Here is a 25,561-nt window from a genome sequence, read left to right as displayed (position 1 = left end):
CCAAATAGCAATGATTATTAGGTGATAGGAGCCACATGTCTGAAAGCAGGATTGGAACCTGAATTGCAATATCGCAAGATTACTAGTCCCCACCCTCTAATAACAAACATGTGCTACAGTTATTATTAAGCTTTATTTATAACACATAATCTCAACAAGCAGATCTCTCATGCTTTTTTAAACATAGAAAGGCAGACTGTACCTAGATATCTTTTGCGCTGCCATTTGTTTTGATAGCATGCTATAGATAGCAAGCCATGGATTCAGGTTTATTTTTCCTAGGACAGGAGAACGAAGTATCCTTAAACAAATTTTGCGGGAACGACATGTTTTCTTCTCTGGAGACGCAAGCTCTCTGCCTGTCCCTTCTTCCACATTTCACCTCCCTGAGTCACCCTTCCTTTCTCATATTCTGCCTCATTTTCTGTGTTCCTCCCCAAACCATGAGTAATCGCCTGTTTGTTTTTGTCCTAAATGGGTGGGTGAGCAGGCAAACTCTTATGGCATATGAAGCATTTGGCTAGAGGTTTGCCAGAAAAGAATTCCACTTATTTTAGGCCATGAGAGATCCCAGCGCAGGCTGTTGCTTCTGGAAGGAAGGAGATTTTTCAAGTTTGTTCTGGGAAATACTAAAAGGTTGCTGGGAGAGGGGAAGAACAAGCTTTCACGAAAGTCCCTGAAGATAAAGATCAAATTGACATCTGAGCAGATTCTTTCTCCTCCCAATTTCTACAGATAGAAGACTATCTCTCCAGCCAGTTTAGTGGGGCACCACAAAGCATTACAACACAGTTGCTGATCTAGTTATGAGATATATGAGATGCTTTTGTACCTCCCCTGGCTGTGTGTGTGTGTGTGTAATAACCTGCTTTTATATGGGAATCTTTCAAGAGAAAAGCTGATTTGGAAGGCAGGAAAACCTCTGCCTCTGAAACCACTTATTAATGGGCTGGAGGAAGGAATTATTATTATTTAAAATATTTTTAGGTCACCCTTTAGTAAGATGCAAAGGTACTGGGGTCAATTCCACACCAGCAAACCTATATCAAGAAATTCCCTTCATATCAGCTGGACCATGGGTAGGCAAACTAAGGCCCGGGGGCTGGATCCGACCCCATCACCTTCTAAATCCGGCCCATGAACGGTCCGGGAATCAGTGTGTTGTTACACAAGTAGAATGTGTCCTTTTATTTAAAATGCATCTCTGGGTTATTTGTGGGACATAGGAATTTGTTCATTTTATTTTATTTTTCCAAAATATAGTCTGGCCCCCCACAAGGTCTGAGGGTCAGTGGACCGGCCCCCTGCTGAAAAGGTTTGCTGACCCCTGAGCTAGACCTTTAAGCTGCTTGCCTAGACTGTAAGACACTGGCCAGGTATGCTCTCGATACAAAGAACCAAGGAATTCGAAAAGCGGTTTGTGATAGAGGGGAATCATAGAATCATAGAGTTGGAAGAGACCACAAGGGCCATCGAGTCCAACCCCCTGCCAAGCAGGAAACACCATCAGAGCACTCCCGACATATGGTTGTCAAGCCTCTGCTTAAAGACCTCCAAAGAAGGAGACTCCACCACATTCCTTGGCAGCAAATTCCACTGTCAAACAGCTCTTACTGTCAGGAAGTTCTTCCTAATGTTTAGGTGGAATCTTCTTTCTTGTAGTTTGGATCCATTGCTCCGTGTCCGCTTCTCTGGAGCAGCAGAAAACAACCTTTCTCCCTCCTCTATGTGACATCCTTTTATATATTTGAACATGGCTATCATATCACCCCTTAACCTCCTCTTCTCCAGACTAAACATGCCCAGCTCCCTTAGCCGTTCCTCATAGGGCATCGTTTCCAGGCCTTTGATCATTTTGGTTGCCCTCCTCTGGACACGTTCCAGTTTGTCAGTGTCCTTCTTGAACTGTGGTGCCCAGAACTGGACACAGTACTCCAGGTGAGGTCTGACCAGAGCAGAATACAGTGGCACTATTACTTCTAGATGCTATACTCCTATTGATGCAGCCCAGAATTGCATTGGCTTTTTTAGCTGCCGCGTCACACTGTTGGCTCATGTCAAGTTTGTGGTCAACCAAGACTCCTAGATCCTTGGAATTGGATGTAGCTGTGTCTGCTGTTTGAAGAAAAAATGTTGACAATCCTGTTCTGTGCTTCTAAGGCCTTTGAGGGCATCTCAGTCTAGATGACCTATCGGTTTCCTTCTCACTCTGCACTTTATTATTCAGTTGCTTCCTCACAGATATTTTGTGGTATTGTTCATAAGGGATCATGGAAGTGATTTTGTGATGTTCGTACGGAGCCCCTGGTTGTCTCACGGACTATTGACCCGTACACCACTAATCTGCTGCCACCAACCAGGTTCTCCCTGGTAAAATCACTTCAGTCTCAGTCAGCTTCTTAATTAATAAAGAGTGTATTTTATTTCAGACACAAACAAAACTTTTACAGCATTCCAAACGTTGTTGCTCTCTACTTTCTTAGTCTTATTTTCCTCTCTCTATCTCTTCTACCTCCCCACACTCAAAAACCCACTGCCCTAACTGTCTCTCTATTACCAACTGCCTTTCCCAACCAGCCAACCCACTAAATCCAACCAACTACCCACCAACAACTCCCAACAGTTCGAAAGGGTCCTGAGGATCATCTAGTCCAACCTCCGGCAAGACAGGAATATGCAGCTGTCCCACACAAGGATCGAACCTGCAACCTTGGCATTATCAGCACCACACTCTAACCAACTGAACTAGCCATGCACTAAGTGCAACCTTCTTTTCACCAACCGCATGCAACATGTGGAGCATCAGTGGCTGAGTAGATCTGAAGGTCATAGAATGAACTAGCATATCTTTGCCGGAGCGGCTCGAGTTAGCAAAGCATAAGGGTGTTTATTTAAGGTATGCCTTGCCGTTCAGTTTGCAGTGAAACCCCAGAGCAGCTCTTTAGCAGGACAGCAACGTGAGCTGTCCCACTCAACTGCAATATTGCAAAACTTCTTGCAATGATAAACCTCAGTAGGCTTGCTAGAGCAGCCCAGGCCAGTGCAGCTGTGGACAGATGGTTTCTATAGCAGCAGCCAAAGTTTTACAGCCAGCATGTTTTTGTGGAAATCTTAACATTTTGTGTTCCTCCTGCTTTTAAACCAACCTACTTCCCTAAAACGAAATGATCCAGAAATGTAATACTTCTACTGCTCTTTCTTGTTGCGCATGAGATATGGGCCTCTGGAGGGAGGATTGTGGCCACGTTGCTCCTTCTCTTGTCCTGCTGTTGCACTGCTTGGTGTCAACCCAGATTCCTGGTTTATGTTCCCCAGGAACAGTAAACCATAGAACAAACCTGGGCTACAGCTCTTGATTTATGTGGAATGAGATAAGTCATGAGCTCAGTTTGGGTGCAGTGCTAATAAATAGTAATAATAATAATAATAATAATAATAATAATAATAATAATAATGGTCTAAGAAACAGTAATGCGGCAGCAGCTGGACTAGCAAAGCAACATCAGCATTTTTGGAACCTGTTTCATTTGTGCTAAGCCATAGTTTGGTTTGATTTAGTGCAAACTGGGCCATTTTATGCTGAAATGATTAATTTTTACTATGGAAATATGTTCAATGTTAATTTCTCTCCACCCCATCGCCACCCCAATTTTATTTTCAAAATATTGCCGTATTAAAGGAACGGCATCCACGCTCCTGTTTTCTTTAAATTTTGGACCAGGTAAGCCACATTCTGCAACAAGAAAAGCAACATTCTGTTACTTGCAATGCAAAGATACCACCTTTATACATTTATTTATCTGGTCTGTTTTGGTGGGAATCCTGCGATGTGTTTAAGTCTTTACGCCACTAACTATACATTGGAATCTACTTTGGATCAATACTGAGTCAAATTTAAATGGCAGGTACAGACTTCAAACCGGTTTTGGACGATATATCGCTCAGCTCACATATATTCTCTCTTTCAAATATGCTTGCAGACACACACTTCCCACAGTTGATCCATGCGGATCCGTTGATGAGGGAGTTACCAGCACACACACATACCCTCTTTGGTCCTCAAATGTTTGATATTGTGACTGGGAGGACAGTTTGCATCACCAACAGGGCTCTGGGCTTTTCTCCCAGTGGGACTGTGTGTTAGTTGGATTCTCCCCTCCCACCCCCACTGCTGCCCAAGTTGGTGGAATCTTGGGGGGGCCTAGAACTTGACCCCATAGCTATATATTATTTATTTATTTATTTCCCCATTCTTTATGATCACACTTTCATCCAGGGATGTCAAATAACTTACCAAGAAAAAGATCATTCAGTCGAAAATTGTAACAATAACATGCATCAAAATCCTCCTCCTATTAGTTATACATAACAGTATATACTTTTGTCCCTACTTGTCACGGCCACCCAGGACGGGTCCCAGCTCACAAGAGACCTCACTCCGTTGCAGTTTATTTACAGGAAAAGTTTATTGAAGATTTCTGCTTCTCGTACAGTTCAGCATCGTGGCCGTACGTCTGTCACGTTAGACCGCTGAAGTCCCCTCTGACTCCTCCCCTCTTCCACACCAACTTAATAGCCTGGCTCTAGACCACCTCTTCCTCTCCTTTCTTTTCCGCAGGGTCTTCCTGCCCCCCTGGGTTCCCTCTCTCCGTGACTCGCCTGAGGCTGAATCCTCTGCCGCCTCTTCCCCCCTCCTTCTGGCTTTAGGGCCGGGCTCCTCCCCTGAGCTCTCTCCACTTCCGCGCGCCTCTACGTTTGAACTTGGCGCGCGTACGTTGCTGCTGACCTTTCTTTCGACCGCTACACCACCCCTTGTTCTGCTCTCCACCCTTTCCGGCTGAACACCTTGCTCCAACCCCCTTTCTCTGTTCTCTCCTAATCCTGCTCCCTCCGAGAGGCTGACGACTCCACCCCCTTTACTCCGTTCCGGCTGAGACGCCTCTTGCTGCGTCTGTCTTCCACTGGGCTCCTCTCCGCTTCTCCCTTCTCCTCCCTTTTGCTTGATTAAGGTAACCCCCTTTTGAGAATCCTCTGACTCGCTGCTCAGACTCGTGGATTCCCTCAGAATTCCGTCATCTTCTTCCTCATCCTTCTGCCCCTCCTCCCACTCGCTCTCCGTCTCCTCTGTCATCTCCTCCTCTCTCCCAGAAACCCTGACATCCATCCCCCCCTCGAAGCCCCCCCTTCCCCCCTCCCGCTCGCCGGGTGCAGGTTGAGGAAAACGTGGTTCTTCCGGGGTCGGTTCAGGATACAAGTTGTCCACTTCAACGTTCTCCTCTGTCATCTCCGTATATGTGTGTTCGAACTCGGGTTCCCCACCCACAGACCTCACAGTCTCTTCCTCCATCACTGCTTCTCCTGGCGCTGCCTGCCAAGGACCTATCATCCATCTCTGACTCCATGCCTCCCTTGGCTGATCCACCCACCAACAAGGGCCTGTCTCCTCCCCCCCCAGTCTCGGATCCCTGGTCGGGCTTGTTTCGGGCGTATGGCCCTCGGGTGAGGAGAAACCCTCGAACGTGCTGTCTGACAAAGTGGGCGTGAAAAGCCAATCATCAAAATACTCCTCGGGCATGGGCTTGTGCGGAAAAAGTGCATGGAACTCCTCCTTCAACAGGGGTTCGTCCAACGCGTAACCCGGCACCCAGCTATTGGCAGAGGCCGGAGTGCCTTCCCTGGCTAGAAAATATTCAACTCCCTCCTCCCCCCATCTCGAGTCCAGTATCTCTGTGACCTCGTTAAGAGGTTCTGGTCTTGGCGATTCCCCCCCCTCAGGCGCCCTCCTACGTGGCTCTGGGAGTGCTCCTGACTCTTGAAACCTGTGTGGGGTTTTGTAGGGAGTGAGCACCGACCTATGAAAGACCGGGTGCACCCTGGAACCCTCCGGAAGGGCTAGACGAAAAGCCACCGGATTGATCTTAGCCTCAACTTGATATGGCCCTAGCTGCCTGTGTCCTAACTTCTTCTTGGCCAATGACCTGGCCGGCATCGCGTGGGCTGCTAACCACACCCAGTCCCCAATCTGGATGTCCTCTCCCGCCCTCCTGTGCTTATCGGCCTGCACCTTATACGCCTGTTTTGCCAGCTCCAAATGTCTCCGCAGCTCCTCGTGCACCTCTTGCAACTCCGCTGCAAACTGGTCGGCATCTTGAGGCCCCCCCCCTCCTGGTGCCGCAAATCTCGGGAAGGTTCTGGGATGACGGCCATTGTTCGCGAAGAAAGGCGTCACCCCGGTGGATGCGTGTTTCGTGTTGTTGTAGGCGAATTCAGCCATCGGCAGATAGTCCACCCACGCCGCAGGTCGCTGGTTGGCGTAGCACCGCAGGTACTGCTGCATGATCGCGTTGACCCTCTCCGCTTGACCGTTGGTTTGTGGATGTCTCGCCGATGTCAGGTTGATTTTGACGTGCAAGATGCCCAGAAGCTTTCGCCAGAAAGTGGAAACAAACTGGCGCCCCCTGTCGGACAAGACGGACTGCGGAAGTCCATGCACTCTGAAGACGTGATCGATGAAGAGCTTTGCGGTCTGTTCTGCCGTCGCCACCTTGGCACAAGGGATGAAATGCGCCATCTTGGTGAACAAGTCCACCACCACTAACACCGCCGTCTTACCTCTGGAGCTGGGCAGGTCCGTAACAAAGTCCAACGCTACCCTCTCCCACGGTTGCTGCGGTGTCTCCAGCGGTTCTAGCAATCCCGCCTGCTTCTGGTGCACTGGTTTGGACCTCTGGCAGATATCACACCTGGCGACGTAGTCCGCCACCTCTCCTCTCATCTGGGGCCACCAAAAGTCTCTAGCCACCAACTCCATCGTCTTCTCTTTGCCGAAATGGCCTGCACTAGGGGCGTCATGCAATTGTTGCAGAACCTTGGCTCGAAGATCGTCGGTGGGCACGTAAAGGGCACCCTTACGAGTCAAAAGTCCATCTTGCAATTGGAACTCATCGTTGTCTCGCGACCCTCCGCGTAGCTCCTCCATCTTGGACTGTGCAAACTGATCCCTTTGCAACGCGCGTCGCACCGCGTCCAGGTCGACTGCGATGGTAGCGCACGTCCACGCCTGCGGTGCGAAAATGTGCTTTGCTGCGATTGGAGCTGCTTCCTCCAAGTATTGCGGCTTTCGGGACAGCGCGTCTGCAATAACATTGGAGTCTCCTGGGATGTATTCTATTTTGAAGTCGAAATCCGCAAAGAACTCCGCCCAGCGCATGTGTCGCTGGGTCTGTAACTTAGCCGTCCGCCAATACTCTAAGTTCTTGTGATCCGTGCGGACTTGCACCGTGTGCTTGGCTCCTATTAAGAAGTGTCGCCACGCTTTGAAAGCTGCATGAATGGCCAACAACTCCCTGTCCCATATGGTATAATTGCGCTCCGTCTTGCTGAGCTTCCGGGAGTAGAACGCACCCGGTCTCCAGTTGCCTTGTGAATCCTCTTGCAAAAGAACGGCCCCAACCGCTCTGTCTGACGCATCGGTCTCTACCCGCATGGGTCTGCCGGGATTCACGTGGAGCAGCTGCTCTTCGGAGGCGAAAAGACCTTTAAGCGTCCGGAAGGACCGCTCCGCTTGTTCGGTCCAGACGAACTTCTTCTTCTTGGAACTGAGGGTGTCAGTGATAGCCGCCGTCGCGTTCGCAAAACCTTTAATAAACTTGCGGTAAAAATTGGCAAAGCCGATGAACCTCTGGACCTCTTTCCGATTTCGAGGGCTTTTCCAGTCCAACAGCGCTTGAACCTTAGCCCTGTCCATGGCCAGTCCCTCGTCGGACAACTTGTAGCCAAGGAAATCAACCTCTCTGACATCAAACTGGCATTTTTCCAACTTGGCGTACAGCCTGTGGTCCTTCAGCCTCTGCAGGACCTCCCTCACGTCCTTATCGTGATCCTCCGGCGATTCCGAGAAAATCAGGATATCGTCGAGAAAGCAGACACACTTCTTGTAGAGGAGACCTGCTAGCACGTGGTGCATAAATGCTTGAAAAACGTGGCTGCCATTTTGGAGACCGAAAGGCATGACTCTGTATTCGTATGTGCCCTGAGGGGTGAACATGGCGGTCTTCCACTCATCTCCTTTCCGGATGCGGATGAGATTGTAAGCTCCACGTAGGTCCAGCTTGGTGAAAATCTTGCCCCTCCTGACGGTCGCTAAAAGGTCGTCAATCTTGGGCATGGGGAAAGCTTTGGGCTTAGTCAAGCTGTTTATGAACCTGTAATCCACTATAAGCCTTTTTTGGGGCGTGTTTTTCTTCTTCACAAAGAACACAGGGCTGCCACCCGCTGCTTTAGATTCCTGGATGAAACCTCGCTTGAGGTTATGGTCTATGAACTCCCGAAGCTCTTGCATCTCGTCTTCCGACATGGAGTACAGCTTGGCAGCAGGCAGTTGCGCCCCTGGCACTAAATCAATCGCGCAGTCGTAAGGTCTGTGAGGCGGCAACTTGTCAGCTTCCTTCTCACAGAAAACCTCCAAGAAGTCCTGGTACTTGTGAGGCACTGTTTGCACCATACCCAGATGCAACTGCTGCTCGGCTTCTCCTCCCTGATCGGTCCGAAAGCAATGCTGAGCACAATACGATGAACAAAAGGTGATCTGCCGCTGGTACCACGCAACCGCGGGACTGTGCCTCTCCAGCCAACTCATGCCTAACACGATGGGTGTGTCCGATAAGTGGGTGACATTGAAACTAATAAGTTCTCGATGGTTGCCAATCTGCATCATCATGGGAGGGGTTTGCTGCACCACTTGCCCCCCCAGCAACTTCCTGCCGTCTACCGTGACCACGTTTAGAGGCGTCGTTGCAGGCAGGAGCGCCATGTTGTGCTGCTTAACGAACTGCAGTCCCACGAAGTCGGCGTTGCTTCCCGAATCGATCGTTATTGGAACCTCGAGGAGTCTCCCATCAGGCAACTGGAGTGTTGCTGTGAGCAGAACTGCCGGTCTGGGAGGCAAAGGGTCCACGCTCTGCAGTGATGCTGGGGGCTTGTCTACAGATCCGCCTGGCTGAGCCCCAGTAGCTCTGCTTCCAGCCAGGCACTGTCGTTTCCCTGAAGCTGCTCCCCTGGTTGCACCTCTGCTGTTACAGTTGCCAGTGCTGCAGTGTGCTTCTGGAGCCTCTGGGGGCACTCTTTCGCCATATGGTGCGCACTGTCACAGATGTAACACTTCCTGGTTCCTCTAGGAGGCTTCGCTTTGGCTGCACCAGGGACAGGGCTCTGGGATGGCTTCTGAGCCCTAGCACCACCAATCTCCATCGGCTCCCCGCTGTCCTTCCCCATTGGCGAGGGGTGCGCACGGCTGAAATCCCTGTGCACAAAAGGGAGAGTCCTCGCTTGCGCACGCGCTTGGGGCCCGTCCTCCTCGTGCCACGGACGTCCCTCATGTCGAATTCCAATAGCTAAAGCCCGTTGCACCACGTCTTCTAGGGTCTGGGGTCTGTCCCCCCTAGCGATCTCATCCTTGATGGGGGGGCTCAATCCCTCCCAAAAAAGATCTCTGACCGGCTTACTGTCCTTTGGCCAATCTAAGGCGGTGAGCAATGCAAAAAATTTAGAGTGGTATTGGCGCACAGTCGCTTTCCCCTGCCTCAGCCCGTGCATTTGACGGCGCGCAATGTCCACATCCACAGAGGATTGAAAACAAGAATCCATCGCTTTGATGAACGCAGTTGAATTGCGACGGGCCGGTCCATCTTCGCGCCACAGATTGCGTAGCCAAGCCCTGGCCTCCCCATGCAGGTGCGAAACACTGAACCCCACTTTCTCCTCCTCATCTTTAAAATCGTGACGGAGTAAATGCAGTGCATATACGACGTCCGCTCTGAAATTGGGATAGTCTTGCAAGTTGCCATTAAAATGCGGAACCAGGGCACCCCCCCTCCGTCCAAGTGCAATGCCCTCCGCTCTGGAACCTGGGGCCCCCGCCCTGTCCGCGTGTTCCCACCTTGCCTGCAAATCCTGGCACGTCTTCTCCAAGTCGTCATTCTTCTTCTGCGAAGCAATGACTGCCGATGTGAGAGCGGTAACCTGATCCCGCAGTGCAACCAGCTGCTCCTCAGCGCTCATGGCTGCTCCCGTTCGTGAGCTTCGCAAAAAAAATTTTTTGCTTTCGGAGAGGGGACTTACTGTCACGGCCACCCAGGACGGGTCCCAGCTCACAAGAGACCTCACTCCGTTGCAGTTTATTTACAGGAAAAGTTTATTGAAGATTTCTGCTTCTCGTACAGTTCAGCATCGTGGCCGTACGTCTGTCACGTTAGACCGCTGAAGTCCCCTCTGACTCCTCCCCTCTTCCACACCAACTTAATAGCCTGGCTCTAGACCACCTCTTCCTCTCCTTTCTTTTCCGCAGGGTCTTCCTGCCCCCCTGGGTTCCCTCTCTCCGTGACTCGCCTGAGGCTGAATCCTCTGCCGCCTCTTCCCCCCTCCTTCTGGCTTTAGGGCCGGGCTCCTCCCCTGAGCTCTCTCCACTTCCGCGCGCCTCTACGTTTGAACTTGGCGCGCGTACGTTGCTGCTGACCTTTCTTTCGACCGCTACACCACCCCTTGTTCTGCTCTCCACCCTTTCCGGCTGAACACCTTGCTCCAACCCCCTTTCTCTGTTCTCTCCTAATCCTGCTCCCTCCGAGAGGCTGACGACTCCACCCCCTTTACTCCGTTCCGGCTGAGACGCCTCTTGCTGCGTCTGTCTTCCACTGGGCTCCTCTCCGCTTCTCCCTTCTCCTCCCTTTTGCTTGATTAAGGTAACCCCCTTTTGAGAATCCTCTGACTCGCTGCTCAGACTCGTGGATTCCCTCAGAATTCCGTCATCTTCTTCCTCATCCTTCTGCCCCTCCTCCCACTCGCTCTCCGTCTCCTCTGTCATCTCCTCCTCTCTCCCAGAAACCCTGACACTACTCATTTATCCTAATTTTTTTCTTCCCCTTTCTCCCTCCCCTTTAATCCCTCTCCCCAAAAATTGTTCTCTCTTCAGATCTTTAACCATGTGCACAGATTACTGTATTTTTTGCTCTATAAGACTCACTTTTTCCCTCCTAAAAAGTAAGGGGAAATGTGTGTGCGTCTTATGGAGCGAATGCAGGCTGCGCAGCTATCACAGAAGCCAGAACAGCAAGAGGGATTGCTGCTTCCACTGCGCAGCGATCCCTCTTGCTGTTCTGGCTTCTGAGATTCAGAATATTTTTTTTCTTGTTTTTCTCCTCCAAAAACTAGGTGCGTCTTGTGGTCTGGTGCGTCTTATAGAGCGAAAAATACGGTATTCATTCTAATTTGAATGCTTGGGTTGGCTTCCCCCCCGTGCTATCCAATTCCTATAACTTGTCTATTTATTCAAAATCTTTTGACATTTGTTTTCCCATGTATCTTCCGTCATTACCTGTTCAAATATATCCCCATAGCTATATGAATCCCTGTGTAGCGCACGTCCATACATAGCTATCCGGCAGCAGTAAAATGCCACTCGCTAGGCCGGGGGACAGCTGAGTGCCAGCTATAGTTGTGAAGGAAGGAAGAGGGAATGCAAGCCTTGGGCTGCCCCAAAACTGATGAGGTTAGACATACCCAGCGGCCTGATCCTGCAGAGCAAAGGAAGGAGAGGCAGGGCTCATCTGTCGATGTGGTTTATTCTGGGGTAGCGAGTCTCTTGCAGTTGCTAAACATAGTTTGTGGTCGCTCTCTTCGGTTTGCGGCCGGTGGGATGTGAATTCAGAGCAGCAGGGTTAAAAGCCTGTGTGGCAAAGCCTGCCAGCTGTCACTGCGGCACATTCCAGGGGGTGCCTCTGCATCCGTGCCAGTCCCTCCTGCGTAGCACAAATCCCGTGCAAAACTTCCTGTGCCAGCACCGGTTTCGCCAGAGGGAGGGTTGCACCTGTCCTCCCAGCAGTAAAGGGACCCCTGACCATTGGGTCCAGAGCAGTGCACGGAAACGCCATTTACCTTCCCGCCAGAGCGGTACCTATTTATCTACTTGCACATTGATGAGCTTTCGAACTGCTAGGTTGGCAGCAGCAGGGACTGAGCAACAGGAGCTCACCCCGTCGCTGGGATTCGAACCACCAACCTTCTGATCGGCAAGTCCTAGGCTCTGTGGTTTAACCCACAGCGCCGCCCACGTCCCCAGTGTAGGAATACTAAAGGTAAAGGGACCCCTGACTGTTAGGTCCAGTCGTGAACGACTCTGGGGTTGCGGCACTCATCTCGCTTTATTGGCCGAGGGAGCCGGCGTATAGCTTCCAGGTCATGTGGCCAGCATGACTAAGCCGCTTTTGGCGAACCAGAGCTGCGCACAGAAACGCTGTTTACCTTCCCGCCAGAGTGGTACCTATTTATCTACTTGCACTTTGAGGTGCTTTCGAACTGCTAGGTTGGCAGGAGCAGGGACTGAGCAACGGGAGCTCACCCCGTCACAGGGATTCGAACCGCCGACCTTCTGATTGGCAAGTCCTAGGTTCTGTGGTTTAACCCACAGCGCCCCCCGCGTCCCTCCTCCCAGCAGAGCCCAGTGCAAAAACAAATTGCCATGTCTTTGGTCTGTTTGTCTCGCCAGGTGGGAAGAGGAGTATACGTTGCGCGTTCAGCTGCAAGACCGAGTGACCGAGCTGCACGAGGTGAGCATCACGCCTTCCCCTCCGACTCCCTGTGTCCTGGGCCTGGGTCTCTCCAAGCGCTGACCTGTCGATATGTCTACCTCTCCCCTAGGAGGCCCAAGAAGCAGAAGCGTGTCAGGAAGAGCTGGCGATGAAGGTGGAGCAGCTTAAAGCAGAGCTGGTCGTTTTCAAGGGGCTGATGAGCAATGTGAGTCTACGTACTGCATCCCCAAATGTGCACCCTGGTTTATTTTGGACCACAGATGGCTGGCAAATGTAGACATGTAAACTGGCGTAGCCAACAGCAGGGTGGATTTGATTTGCATCAAATCGATTTGAATCTTTGTTTTTGTTTTTTTTTACAGAAAGACTTGCTGGTATCATCTTGACAACCAGGCAGAGTGGATAAAAATAAACGCTTTTTATTATTTAAAAAAGCAGATTCAAAAAAATATTTAAATTGGATCTTTTTTATTTAAATCAGATTTTTAAAATAAAATGCTTTTGGAGGAAAAATCTTTCTAAAGATAGTTTTCTCTTTAAGTTACATTATAGTCCAAAGGCTGTTCATCAGGAAATAAGGATTTGTTTTAAGTTTTTAATGTGTGCTAAAACTCAGTCTAAGTTTTTTTTTTTTAAAAAAAATGTGTAACCACATTATTTAACAAACATCAGTTAACAAAAAAAAACCTGATTTAAATTTTAAAAATCATGTGTGTGTGTGTGTGTGTATTCCATATATATATGGAGAATACACACACACACACACACACACACACACACACACACACACATATAATCCACCCTGGTCCACAGAGGATGCTGTCTTGCTGGGATGGAGTGGGGTCCCTATGGCCTTCCAGTTGTTGTTGGACCAAAACTCCCATCTATTACGACAGTAAAGGCTGAATGAATGAAACTTCCATCTTCTCCCTGACCATTGGCCGTGCCTACTGGAATGGGTGGGATTTGGGATCCTGAAGGGCCACAGCATCCCCACACCTGCTGTGCTACTTGTCTATACAATATGCTGCCCAACACACGGTTTCTCCTCCACTCCATGCTTAATGTGAGAGTTCATTCATACCAGAAGCTTCAGAGGACCATATTGAGCAATCCCCATCTCCCCCCCCCCCCACACTTTTCCTTTTCTCCTTTAATTAAGAAAAAGTTTCAGTTTTATTTCCTTTATCTCTAGTGAGAAAAGGAGAAGAAGAAAAGAAAAATGAAAAGGCACCAATAAAGTGTAGGGGGAAAATATGAATGTACACGGGGGGGGAAATACCCTGACCCACACATTCTTTTTGGAGGGATGCGGGTGGTGCTGTGGGTTAAACCACGGAGCCTAGGACTTGCCGATCAGAAGGTCGGCGGTTCGAATCCCCGTGACGGGGTAAGCTCCCGTTGCTCGGTCCCTGATCCTGCCAACCTAGCAGTTTGAAAGCACATCAAAGTGCAAGTAGATAAATGGGTACCACTCCGGTGAGAAGGTAAACGGCGTTTCCGTGCGCTGCTCTGGTTCGACAGAAGCAGCTTAGTCATGCCATATGACCCAGAAGCTGTCTGCAGACAAACACTGACTCCCTCGGCCTATAGAGCGAGATGAGTGAGCAACCTCAGAGTCGTCCGCAACTGGACCTAATGGTCAGGGGTACCTTTACCTTTACACATTCTTTTATGAATGTGATATTATTATCTTAATATATATGCAAATATTAATAGCCTACTACATTTTGTATAAACTCATTCCAAATACAGTGGACCCTCTAGTTACATACTGCTCTGGATACCTAACTTTCGGGTTATGTTTGTGGCAAACCCGGAAGTGTATACTTCTGGGTTTCGCAGTGCGCGCATGCGCAGAAGTGCTCAATCGCACCACGCACATGCACAGAAGCAATGCCTCTGCCTACAGACTTTTCAGGTTGCAGATGGACCCCCAGAATGAATTTAATTCGTATCCAGAGGGTCCCCTGTATTGTCACATTGATCCAAACAAAGCCTCCATCTGCAAGCAGTCCTTTCATAAGGGTACAGAGGACCTTACGCAACGATCCCTAACTTTCCTTTCTCCCCCCCCTCCTCTTTTTCTTGTGCGCTGGGCCAGAATCTGACCGAGCTCGATACCAAAATCCAAGAGAAAGCCATGAAAGTGGACATGGACATCTGCCGGCGCATTGACATCACGGCTAAACTGTGCGACGTCGCCCAGCAGCGCAACTGCGAGGACATGATCAAAATGTTTCAGGTGAGAGGCACCAGCCCCACGTCCCCCCTGTGGGGAAGGGCCACAGCGTACCCCCCCACACACCTTTCCCAGGCGGAACGGAACCCCCCTGCCACCCAAACCTCATTCCATGTATTCACCTCCGTCCCCTGGGGAAAACCGGCAGGCAATTTAAGGCTAGCCTTCACGAGACCCTCTGTGAGGATGTGCGGTAGGAACCCTGTACCCCCACCCCACCCCTGGTCCCTGTCATCATCTCTTCAGGGCCCCCACCTCAGTCTCTTGGCAGGCCCCGTCAGGGAAGCAGCCGGAGAGGGAGACATGGTGGAAGTGTTCGTGTGTGTGTGTCTCTCTAACACCGTCTCTCCCCTCTCCTCCCCGCCCCCTTTCTCTCTCTCTTTCTTTGTCTTATTCACTCACTCACTCTTCTTTCTCTTGCTTCCCCTATAGAACCAGTTGGTTAGTTGTTGTTTGTTTCTTTTCTTCATTGAGCTGGAAAACTGTGCGAGTTAGAAGCTTTTCTGTAAAATAATTTAACTGTAATTCCCGGCATTTTCCTCTTTTTTCCTTCTGGACACCTCTGTCTTAATCTTGTCTTCCCGACGCCATCTTTGGGGTGTGATTGGAGTTCCCTTTACTGTGAACCCTCATCAGATTCCATCTTTCCATTGCTTAGTTTTTAATTTACAAAAATAAGAGGTTTCTAAAAATTGCATTTTAGCCATCGCACCATCTTTAACCAGGTCATAATAAGCCCGTCTCTCTCTCTCTCCTCTCTCTCGATCTCTCTGTTTCTCTCTTTTGCTCTCTTCCTTCCTTCTTTCTCTCTCTCTCTCTCCACGTCACCCTACACCACCCCATTCCCCCTCCCATCTCTTTCCACCCACCCACCTCCAACCTCCAACCCAACCTCGTTCTGTAGTCTCTGCACTTGTCTCCCATTAAGGTCCCAGCCACGATGGGGCGGAAGCGGGAGAGGAAGCTGGTCAGCGACGAGGACACCTCCCTCTCCGAGAGCGAGACTTCCAAAAAACTGGAGGAGGAGGAAGAGGATGAAACCACAGCCATGAGCATCAATGAGGAGATGCAGAGGATGCTGAACCAGCTGTGAGTTTAGTCCCTTGCTTCTGGAGTTACCTTCAAGTAGGGCCAAGTTACTGGTTAGGGATTGCCAATCCAGCCTTGGCGGGACGGGACAAAACAGAATCCTCCGTGGCTGAGATTGAAGGTAAAAGGTAAGGGGACCCCTGGCCATTAGGTCCAGTCGTGGCCAACTCTGGGGTTGCGGCGCTCATCTCGCTTTATTGGCTGAGGGAGCCGGCGGACAGCTTACGGGTCATGTGGCCAGCAGGGCTAAGCCGCTTCTGGCGAACCAGAGCAGTGCACGGAAACGCCATTTACCTTCCCACCGGAGTGGTACCTATTTATCTACTTGCACTTTGATGTGCTTTCGAACTGCTAGGTTGGCAGGAGCAGGGACCGAGCAACGGGAGCTCACCCCGTCACGGGGATTTGAACCACTGACCTTCTCATCGGCAAGCCCTAGGCTCTGTGGTTTAACCCACAGGGCCACCCTCATCCCTTTTGTCTGCTGAGATTGCCAGACCACAACTCCCATCAGGCCTGTCCGTGGCTGATGGTAGTTGGAGTCTGACAACATCTAGACATCACCACATTGTGCTACCCTTGTGGTTACGCTTTGCTCCCTCTTTTTAATTTAAAGGAGGAATAATCCTGGGGATAGGTCTTATAAGAGCATTATGTGGGGCTACCATTGAAGGTGACCCAGAAACTCCAGAATGCAGCATCTAGACTGGTGACTGGGAATGGCTGCCGAGACCATATTACACCTGTCCTGAAAGACCTACCTTGGCTCCCAGTAGCACAATTCAAAGTGTTGGTGCTGACCTTTAAAGCCCTAAATGGCCTCAGCCCAGTATACCTGAAAGAGCGTCTCCACCCCCATCGTTCAGCCCATACACTGAGGTCCAGCGCCAATGGTCTTCTGGCGGTTCCCTTACTGCAGGAAGTGAAGTTACAGGGAACCAGGCAGAGGGCCTTCTTGGTATTGGCACCCGCCCTGTGGAACATCCTCCCATCAGATGTCAAGGAAATAAACAGCTGTCTGACTTTTAGAAGACATCTGAAGGCAACCCTGGCAAATACCAAGAAGGCCCTCTGCCTGGTTCCCTGTAACCTCACTTCCTGCAGCGAGGGAACTGCCAAAAGTTTTTAGTGTTTGATGTTTTATTGTGTTTTTAATATTCCGTTGGGAGCCACCCAGAGTGGCTCGGGAAACCCAGCCAGATGGGCAGGGTATATATTATTATTATTATTATTATTATTAAGCTGTCTCATGTGCTTTCAAGAAAGGCAAAGGACTTCCTTGCAGTCTGCCTTATCATCACAATCATTTTTGGGACACCTGCCCTAAATTAGTGACTAAATGCCACATTTATGAAGCCTTCATTTGCTAGATGAAGCCACCTTTCTCGCATGAAGGACTGCCTGAAGGAGGAAGGGTGGTGGTGGTGGTGCAACTGTCCTGGCTGCTGGACCTAGCATCTGATCGAGAACATCTCTTTTTTCCCCCCAAAATTTTTTTTTATTAGTTTTCACAGTATTATAAACAAACACACAAGACAAACAAACATAAACCATAGCCTTCTTGAAAATTACACTTATTAACTTTGTTAAGTGACTTCCTCGCTTCCCCTTGGTTGAATTTCATTTCATGTCCTTTTAACGGTTTTCCAAATCCCAATTCTTATGAAATTTAACTTAAACATTAACATCCTTAGATCTCCACATTATGGAATTAAACATATTAATTCATCACCTAACATAAATAAAATCCTAAGCCAATTAAGTATCTGCAAGCTATTTTCAGTTAATTTAACTTAACAAATTTAACTAAGTAATCATTAAATTTATTCCACTCTTCCTGATACTCCTCCTCCTTCTGGTCGCAGACTCTTCCGGTTAGGTCAGCTAGCTCCGAAAAATCCATCATCTTCATCTGCCATTCTTCTATTGTTGGTAATTCTTGGGTTTTCCACTTTTTAGCTAACAAAATACGAGCAGCAGTTGTGGCATACAAAAATAATTTAACATCTTTCTTGGGGATCCGATCAAGAACATCTAAGAGGGCCGCTCCCAGAACTGAAGTTGCTGGGATGGTCCCTCGCAAGCCAGTCCCAGTACGGAAACGTAGCGAAGTCTCTCCTCCTATTGCTTCTGGGCCCGCCGTCTCTTTGCTGATAATGCGGTTCCTTTCTCCCCAGGAGGGAGTATGACTTTGAAGATGACTGTGACAGCCTCACCTGGGAGGAGACTGAAGAAACATTGCTGCTATGGGAGGATTTCTCTGGCTACGCTATCGCTGCAGCTGAAGCACAGGGGGAGGTAAGCCAGTGGCCTCTTTGGAGCGCCTCCTCTTGTCAGCGTACATTTCCGCGCAAGACCTTCTCCATTGTTGTGGAGTGGGTGCTTTGAGTCGTGCTTGAAGGTTGCTCACAAAACCAAAACCAAACCAGTCAGAATTCTTGGCCAAGGGATTCATAGGTTTCCTTGGTTTGCAGAAGAAGGTGTCCTTGTTTTCCTTCTTAAGGAAGGGGCAGTAATAATAATAATAATAATAATTGTTAAGTTGTGGGTGAACATATCACAGCGATTCTTCAAACAGCTCTTGTTTATTCAGAGGCCAGAACAGAACTGAACTTAAGGGTTCAGTCAGCCTGCTTATATAGAGCTCCAGTACAACGTAACTGTAACAATTTCCTAAAACTATCCAATCACTGAACGTCTTGATCCCTTATTTGCATAACTATCTACAGTATCCCCCTGCTGGCCCAGGGTGAGAACTTCAGTACATAACACTATGTGCTCTCAGAAGATGTGCCGGCTTGCCTCCGCAATGGAGGGGGCCGCGCCGTGAGAGGTGCTCACGCCATGTGCACGCACTGCACAGCTTGCCCGCATGATGTGAACATGTTGTGTGGTGTGCGCATGTCACTGCGGGATATTGAGGGGGCCCGGCCCCCTCCTTGAACATTTTGGAGGGGGGACGAGGCCCCTTGGCCCCCCTCCCAGATGGCCCCCATGACTCTCAGGTGGAGCGTTGAACTCTGTCGACACACTGTAAATGAGGCTGTGAAGATCATGCGCTCTGTAGCCTGTCCTCCTTCTGCGGTGATGGACGCCATGTTGTTTTGCAACCCGTGTCACTGATGGACGGCAACTGCTCTTTCTTTCTTTCTTTTTGGGGTCGCTGCCACATTCCTTGCCAGCAGCCGGACGACAGTTTGGAGAAAGTGATCAAGGACACGGAATCGCTCTTCAAAAGCAGGGAGAAGGAATATCAGGAAACCATCGACCAAATTGAGGTGGGGGAAAGAAGAGTGTGCAAGGAAATAAATGCTGGAGATGAACTATCCCTGCCACCACCAGAAAAAGAAGGAAACCCATGGGGATCAGGGTTAGATGGTCACATGGCTTGGTGGGGGCTGGTTCAGCTCAGGGGGGCACCTAAGGTGGGGCATCAGTGGCATCTTGCGGCACCGAATTTAGGGTGGTTCACCCTCACAGGGCACCAAGCCGAAGGTGTACAAAATTGAGAAGATTCGCAATTGAAAAGATCCATTTGGGGGAGCCAAATTTTGGCCTCACACAGGGGGCTATATTGTGAAAGATTATACCAAAGCCCGTCCCAACATCTGGCAAATTGCAAAGATCATTGGGCAGAGGGAATCCCATTACCTCCCTCACAAGTTCTTGGGTGAATAATAGAGTCCAGGGAAAGGGGCAGCTTTGTTCTGTGCATCTACTCAGGTCTTTAAATGTTTTTCCCATTTAACACCCCTTCTCCTCACTGCATTTGATAGTACAGAATGGAAGAAAGGGCTTCTATATCTCAGGGATTATACAGTGAGGGGCAGACAGGTCTCCCTCCCAAAAGGCTTCCTGCTTCTCAATTCAGCTCTAAACTGTAGTTTGGAATTGTTATGTTCTTGCCAATAGGAAGGTCGGCAGTTCAAGTCTGCGATGGGGTGAGCTCCTGTTGCTCCTTCCCAGCTACCTAGCAGTTCAAAGCATGCCAGTGCAAGTAGATAAATAGATACCGCTGCAGTTGCACCAGAAGTGATTTAGTCTTGCTGGCCTCATGACCCGGAAAGCTGTCTGCGGACAAACGCCGACTCCCTCGGCCTGAAAGCGAGATGAGCGCTGCAACCCCATAGTCACCTTCTACTGGACTTAACAGTCCAGGGGTCCTTTACCTTCATAGCTGTCAACATTTTCCTTTTTTAAATGGAAATTCCCTTATTCCGAATAGGATTCCTCACAAGAAAAGGGAAAAGTTGACAGCTTTGTTTACCTTTAAAAAGGTAAAGGGACCCCTGACCATTAGGTCCAGTCATGACCCACTCTGGGGTTGCGGCGCTTATCTCGCTTTATTGGCCGAGGGAGCCGGCGTACAGCTTCCGGGTCATGTGGCCAGCATGACTAGGCCGCTTCTGGTGAACCAGAGCAGCGCACGGAAACGTCGTTTACCTTCCCGCTGGAGTGGTACCTATTTATCTACTTGCACTTTGACGTGCTTTCGAACTGCTAGGTTGGCAGGAGCAGGGACCGAGCAATGGCAGCTCACCCCGTCATTGCGGGGATTCGAACCGCTGACCTTCTGATCGGCAAGTCTTAGGCTCAGTGGTTTAACCCACAGCGCCACCCGCGTCCCTTATGTTTACCTTTATCTTTTACCTATCACATAAAGTTAAGAGTTGCCTCCAGCAGACATGGGAAAGGGCTTTTTTTTTTGAGATGGGTTGGATCTGGATTGATATGTGCAGGATGAATGCCCCTGAAACTCCTCTCTTCCTCAGCTGGAGTTGGCCACAGCAAAGAACGACATGAACCGGCACCTGCACGAGTACATGGAGATGTGTAGCATGAAGCGAGGCCTGGACGTGCAAATGGAGACTTGCCGCCGCCTCATCACCCAGTCGGGAGACAGGTGAGCTCCTCTAGCGGGGATCTAGGCCAGGCCCTAGTTCTTGCTGTGGGACACCGGTGTGGGCGGGGGGAGGGTGTCTTCAGGGCCTTGTCGGTTGTCTTCCTTGTTGTGGGAGGGGAGGGGAGTGTGTGTGTCCTTGGGGGGCGGGCGGGAGGCGGAGGCAAATTTGGGCTGGATTCTGAGTGATTGGCTGTAACCCCCCCTTGCAGACTTACAGGAGTTGTGTTTCGTGCCATGTGTCTCTAGAAGGTGACGCAGTTCCGACAGGCGCAGTCGCCGTCAAAAGAGAGCTTCGGCCGGAGAAAAAGAAACATCGCCGACGTGCTGGGCTTTTTTGGCACTGGTTCATGGGACAATAAATTCAGTGCAGCGCTGGGCTTGGGGAGGATGTCCGTACTGTGCCCCCCATTCCCTCCAGCCCTGGGCATGGCAAGGTTCCCAAGGAAGCTCCCTCACGCCCCCCCATTCCCCCCTCTCTCTGTGCCCTGCAATTGCATCCAGTGTAGCCAGAAACTGATTCCCTCTCCGTTCCAGAGCGCTCTCCTGTGCTTCCTTCTCTGCCCGCTGCGAGCCTTCGTTACAGGCGCCCACTGGACCCTCCCGCCGTGTGTGTGCCCCCCCCCACAGCCCTAGTGCGCATGTGACCCCCGCCCTTTTTTTCTTTCAGAAAATCTCCTGCTTTCACTCCGGTCTCGAAAAGTGAATCGGCTCCAAGCGAGGAAAAGGAGGAGTCCGATCGTGACCTCCCAAGCGATGCCTCCATAAGATAATGAGGGGGGAATCTGCCCCCTCTGCATCTCTCTCCTGGCCCAGGAGTTGTGAGTGTGCTGTTGGGGGGGTGGGGGGAAGCCATGCCCTCGCTGTGGCTGTGCCGGACGGAAGGGAACCAGGAGCCCCACCCCGCTAGAGTCCTGCCACATAATCCTGCCTCCGCAATATGGAGGTGCAGCTAGATAAGTCGGCCATCGGGAGAGTCTGTTCCTTCCTTCCTCCTCCTCTCCTCTTCTGCCCCTCTGTACTTATGTGGGCTTTAGTGGGGCAGCACCCGCCTTATTGCATCCTCTACTCCTGGTTTCTGCCTCAGGAAGGCCCCCCCCACCTCGCCACCTAGTATATGTGACTTGCCTCCCCATGCTACACACACACACACAAGCCGAACTGGATCCGTTCCTCTCTGCAAAACTTGAACCTCATCTCGGTGCCAAGTGGGCTTAAAGGCTGGACTCTGTTCTCCGAACAGGCAGAAGTGCATTTGGGCAGCGCCCCCCCCCCCCGACAGCAGAGCCTCTCCTCCTGCAGGGATGAAGAACGAGCCGCGGTCTCCTTCGCCCCCCGCCTCTCCGCCCTTGCGTTCTGCTTAGTCGCGCTTCCGCGGCGCAAACAATGTCTGCGATGTGCTATGTCTGGAAATGAGGAACATTAAATGGATTTGACGTCCTTTTCTACGGGCTGTTGTGCGCGTGAGATTTTGTGAGCCGCGCGGCGGGTGCTGCGGACGTGGGAGCTCTTGGTGCAGGTATTATGGGAAGCCACGGTCTGTTCTTTTTTTAAAAAACAACAACACAAAAGAATTTTATTAAAGGTTTTCAACATATAATGCAATAAAAACATAACAAAGTTAATATCTAGAGAAAGCTAAAGAAAAGAAAAGAGAGGGGGGAAAGAAAGAAAGAAACAAGCCTACACAAACACAAATTTTTATATTCTATCAACTTTCTGTCCTAATCTTCAATTCACAAACAGTGATCCACATCTATCCAGTTCCCATCTTTCTCAGGCTCTGAGAAAAACCACTATGCTGTCTCTCACATAGTTTTCTAGCCATCTTTTCTCTGTATGTATCTTCATATATTTATAGAGAGCCAGTGTGGTGTAGTGGTTAAGAGCGGTAGTCTTGTAATCTGGTGAACCGGGTTCGCTTCCCCGCTCCTCCACCTGCAGCTGCTGGGTGACCTTGGGCCAGTCACACTTCTTTGAAGTCTCTCAGCCCCACTCACCTCACAGAGTGTTTGTTGTGGGCGAGGAAGGGAAAGGAGAATGTTAGCCGCTTTGAGACTCCTTAAAGGGAGTGAAAGGCGGGATATCAAATCCAAACTCCTCTTCTTCTTCTTCTTCATAAGTAATTTTAATATTAATAAAGAATGATCCAAGACTAAATAAGACAAAGAGAGAGAGAGAGAGAGAGAGAGAGAGAGAGAGAGAGAGAGAGAGAGAGAGAGAGAGGTACTTCCACTCTTCCATCGTCCAATTGTATAGAATACAGTTATTTCCAATATTTGGCATATACACTGCAAAATAACCCCCAGCTGCAGGTGGTGTGCAGGTTTCTGCTGTCTGCTAAGTGAATGGCCAAGTTTTCAGATCACCCCAAATTTATTCAGTGGCGAAAATCAAAGAGGGATTTGGAGTGCTCCTGAAGGATTGTTCTGCCCTGGGTGAAAAGGCAATAAAATGGTAACTGCAGATCAATGTGACTAAGGGATTGCCCACATCTTTGTTTGCCCCACTGTTTTCCTCTGGGAAAACCTATGGTTTAGCGCTGAATCAGAACAAAGAGCCATCAAATTTTCCGCAGATGGCTGTTTGTTCCCGTTTAGAGCTAAAGAGTGCATTTTCCGGGCAAAATCAGCAGGGCAAAAGCTAAACCTCTTGGAGCTGGGCTTAGGAAGCCTAGGGCATGTAGGAAACTGCTTGGACTCAGGCACAGGACAAGCGTGGATGAGCCCATTGGAAACATGTTTTTTACATGTGTGGTGACATTTCAGGGGGTGGTTTCTACTGCCACACCACCCGCCCCCATTTGCTCCTCTTAAAAACAGCTTTGTGTAAGACCTCTCATATTAAAATAATGTATGTTTGTTGCTGCTCAATGATCTGAATTTATGGGGAGCACTATGTACATTTAGGTCAGGTTGGAGCGGGAGCATTTTAGGCCTTGAGGGGGTGGGGTGGTAGTTTCTTTATATAGAATTTCATTTTTGAATTATTCAGTTTTACATACATCAGATAAAAACAAAAAAGCAATACACATATCCCCTTTGATTTCCCTCCCTCCCCCTTTTGTGGATCCTTATGTTATCATTCCCCCCCCCCCACACACATCTCCTTTATAACTCCAATTTTTGATAAGTCCTTAAATATTCCTTCATTCCAATTTTTGTGCGGTAGTTTCAGAAGCCACCACACTTCCTCCAGCTGTGCAAGACAGCTGCCCGGTAGCCCCAGGGCTAAGCATCTAATATCTATATCAGGCGTCAGCAAACTTTTTCAGCAGGGGGCCGGTCCACTGTCCCTCAGACCTTGGGGGGGGGGCGGGCAATATTTTGGAAAAAAAATATGAATGAATTCCTATGCCCCACAAGTAACCCAGAGATGCATTTTAAATAAAAGGACACATTCTACTCATGTAAAAACACAAGGCAGGCCCCACAAGTAACCCAGAGATGCATTTTAAATAAAAGGACACATTCTACTCATGTAAAAACATGCTGATTCCCGGACCGTCTGCGGGCCAGATTTGGAAAGCAATTGGGCCGGATACGGCCCCCGGGCCTTAGTTTGCCTACCCCTGATCCATATGTTGCAGGGAGGGTGTGCCTGCAGTCCTAAAAAAAAGAGAGAGGAAGGAAGTTGTCATTTCCAATCGTGTAGCAGGTGTGTGGGTTAATGGAAGGCCCACACTTGGAAGTTCTAAAGCATTGCCTCCCTCCACACAACAGCTGTGCATATTTTTTGTTTATTTTCTTCTCTTCACATTTTTACGCCACCGTTCCTCCAAGCAGCAGGTGAACGACTGGTCCACGGTCACCCAGTGAGCTTTGCAGCTGAGTGGGGATTTGAACCCTGGTCTCTCAGGTCTTAGGCCAGCACCCAAAGTACTACACCACCATGGGCTTTGGGATCCCAGCTAGAAGATAAGCGGGAGCAGAAGCAGGAGAAGAGCTCAGCGCTATGGGCACAGCTAGGGTGGCAGGGAGGGCAGCTCTTCCCCTTCCCATCAAGTAAATAAATAAAAATGCCTAACCAAAAGTAGAAATAATCGGAATATGTGAAACTGAAAGGTTTGCTGAGGTCGCTTGGATGATGTTGTGGCGCGTTCTAGTGATGCAACTGGCAACCCAGCTGAGCGATAGGAGTGGCTTACATGAACAGAGGAAAATCTTTTACCCAACCACAAAAAAGCACTGCTCATCTCCCTTGCTCAGCCATGCACCTTTCGTACCATAGAGCGGTCATTCAGTAGCTTGCAGAGGGTAAAGACCTGGCTAAGGTCATCGATGACAGGGGAGCTTCTCAATGGGTTTGGCTTACTGAGCGCGCACAGAAAATCGCCATTGATATTTGAGAAGGAAGTGCTGAAAAGGTTTTCAGCAAATCCAATAAAACTTCTAGATTCAGGTAGGTAGCCGTGTTGGTCTGACAAAGTTGAAAAGTGTTTATATATATATATATATATATATATATATATATATATATATATATAAAATGTCCAGTAGCACCTTAAAGGTAAAGGGGCCCCTGACCATTAGGTCCAGTCGTGACTGACTCTGGGGTTGCGGTGCTCATCTCGCTTTATTGGCCGAGGGAGCCGGCGTACAGCTTCCGGGTCATGTAGCCAGCATGACTAAGCTGCTTCTGGTGAACCAGAGCAGCGCACAGAAACGCTGTTTACCTTCCCGCCAGAGCGGTACCTATTTATCTACTTGCACTTTGACGCGCTTTTGAACAGCTAGGTGGGCAGGAGCA

General features: G+C 49.6%; 1 protein-coding gene across 5 annotated transcripts in view; it reads left to right on the top strand.

Annotated features, from left to right (window-relative positions):
- Window positions 1–22,260, top strand: part of IFFO1 (intermediate filament family orphan 1) — a 32,698-nt gene extending 10,438 nt beyond the window's left edge. Inside the window, exons 2-9 of one of the 5 annotated variants that reach the window (XM_081894308.1) lie at window positions 12,539–12,599; window positions 12,691–12,786; window positions 14,686–14,826; window positions 15,752–15,912; window positions 18,090–18,210; window positions 19,098–19,190; window positions 20,685–20,815; window positions 21,483–22,260. In XM_081894308.1, the coding sequence (XP_081750434.1) occupies window positions 12,539–12,599; window positions 12,691–12,786; window positions 14,686–14,826; window positions 15,752–15,912; window positions 18,090–18,210; window positions 19,098–19,190; window positions 20,685–20,815; window positions 21,483–21,585 (907 nt within the window). In that variant the 3' untranslated portion in view covers window positions 21,586–22,260. The other 4 variants (XM_081894307.1, XM_081894306.1, XM_081894305.1 and 1 more) reach the window with 4 other exon arrangements.
- The last annotated feature ends 3,301 nt before the right edge of the window (window positions 22,261–25,561 follow it).

Source organism: Podarcis melisellensis (assembly GCF_964234715.1).
Source record: "Podarcis melisellensis genome assembly, chromosome: 17".
Lineage (NCBI taxonomy): Eukaryota > Metazoa > Chordata > Lepidosauria > Squamata > Lacertidae > Podarcis > Podarcis melisellensis.
Note: the sequence above shows the minus strand (reverse complement) of the source record. Positions and strands in the feature narration are given on the sequence as shown.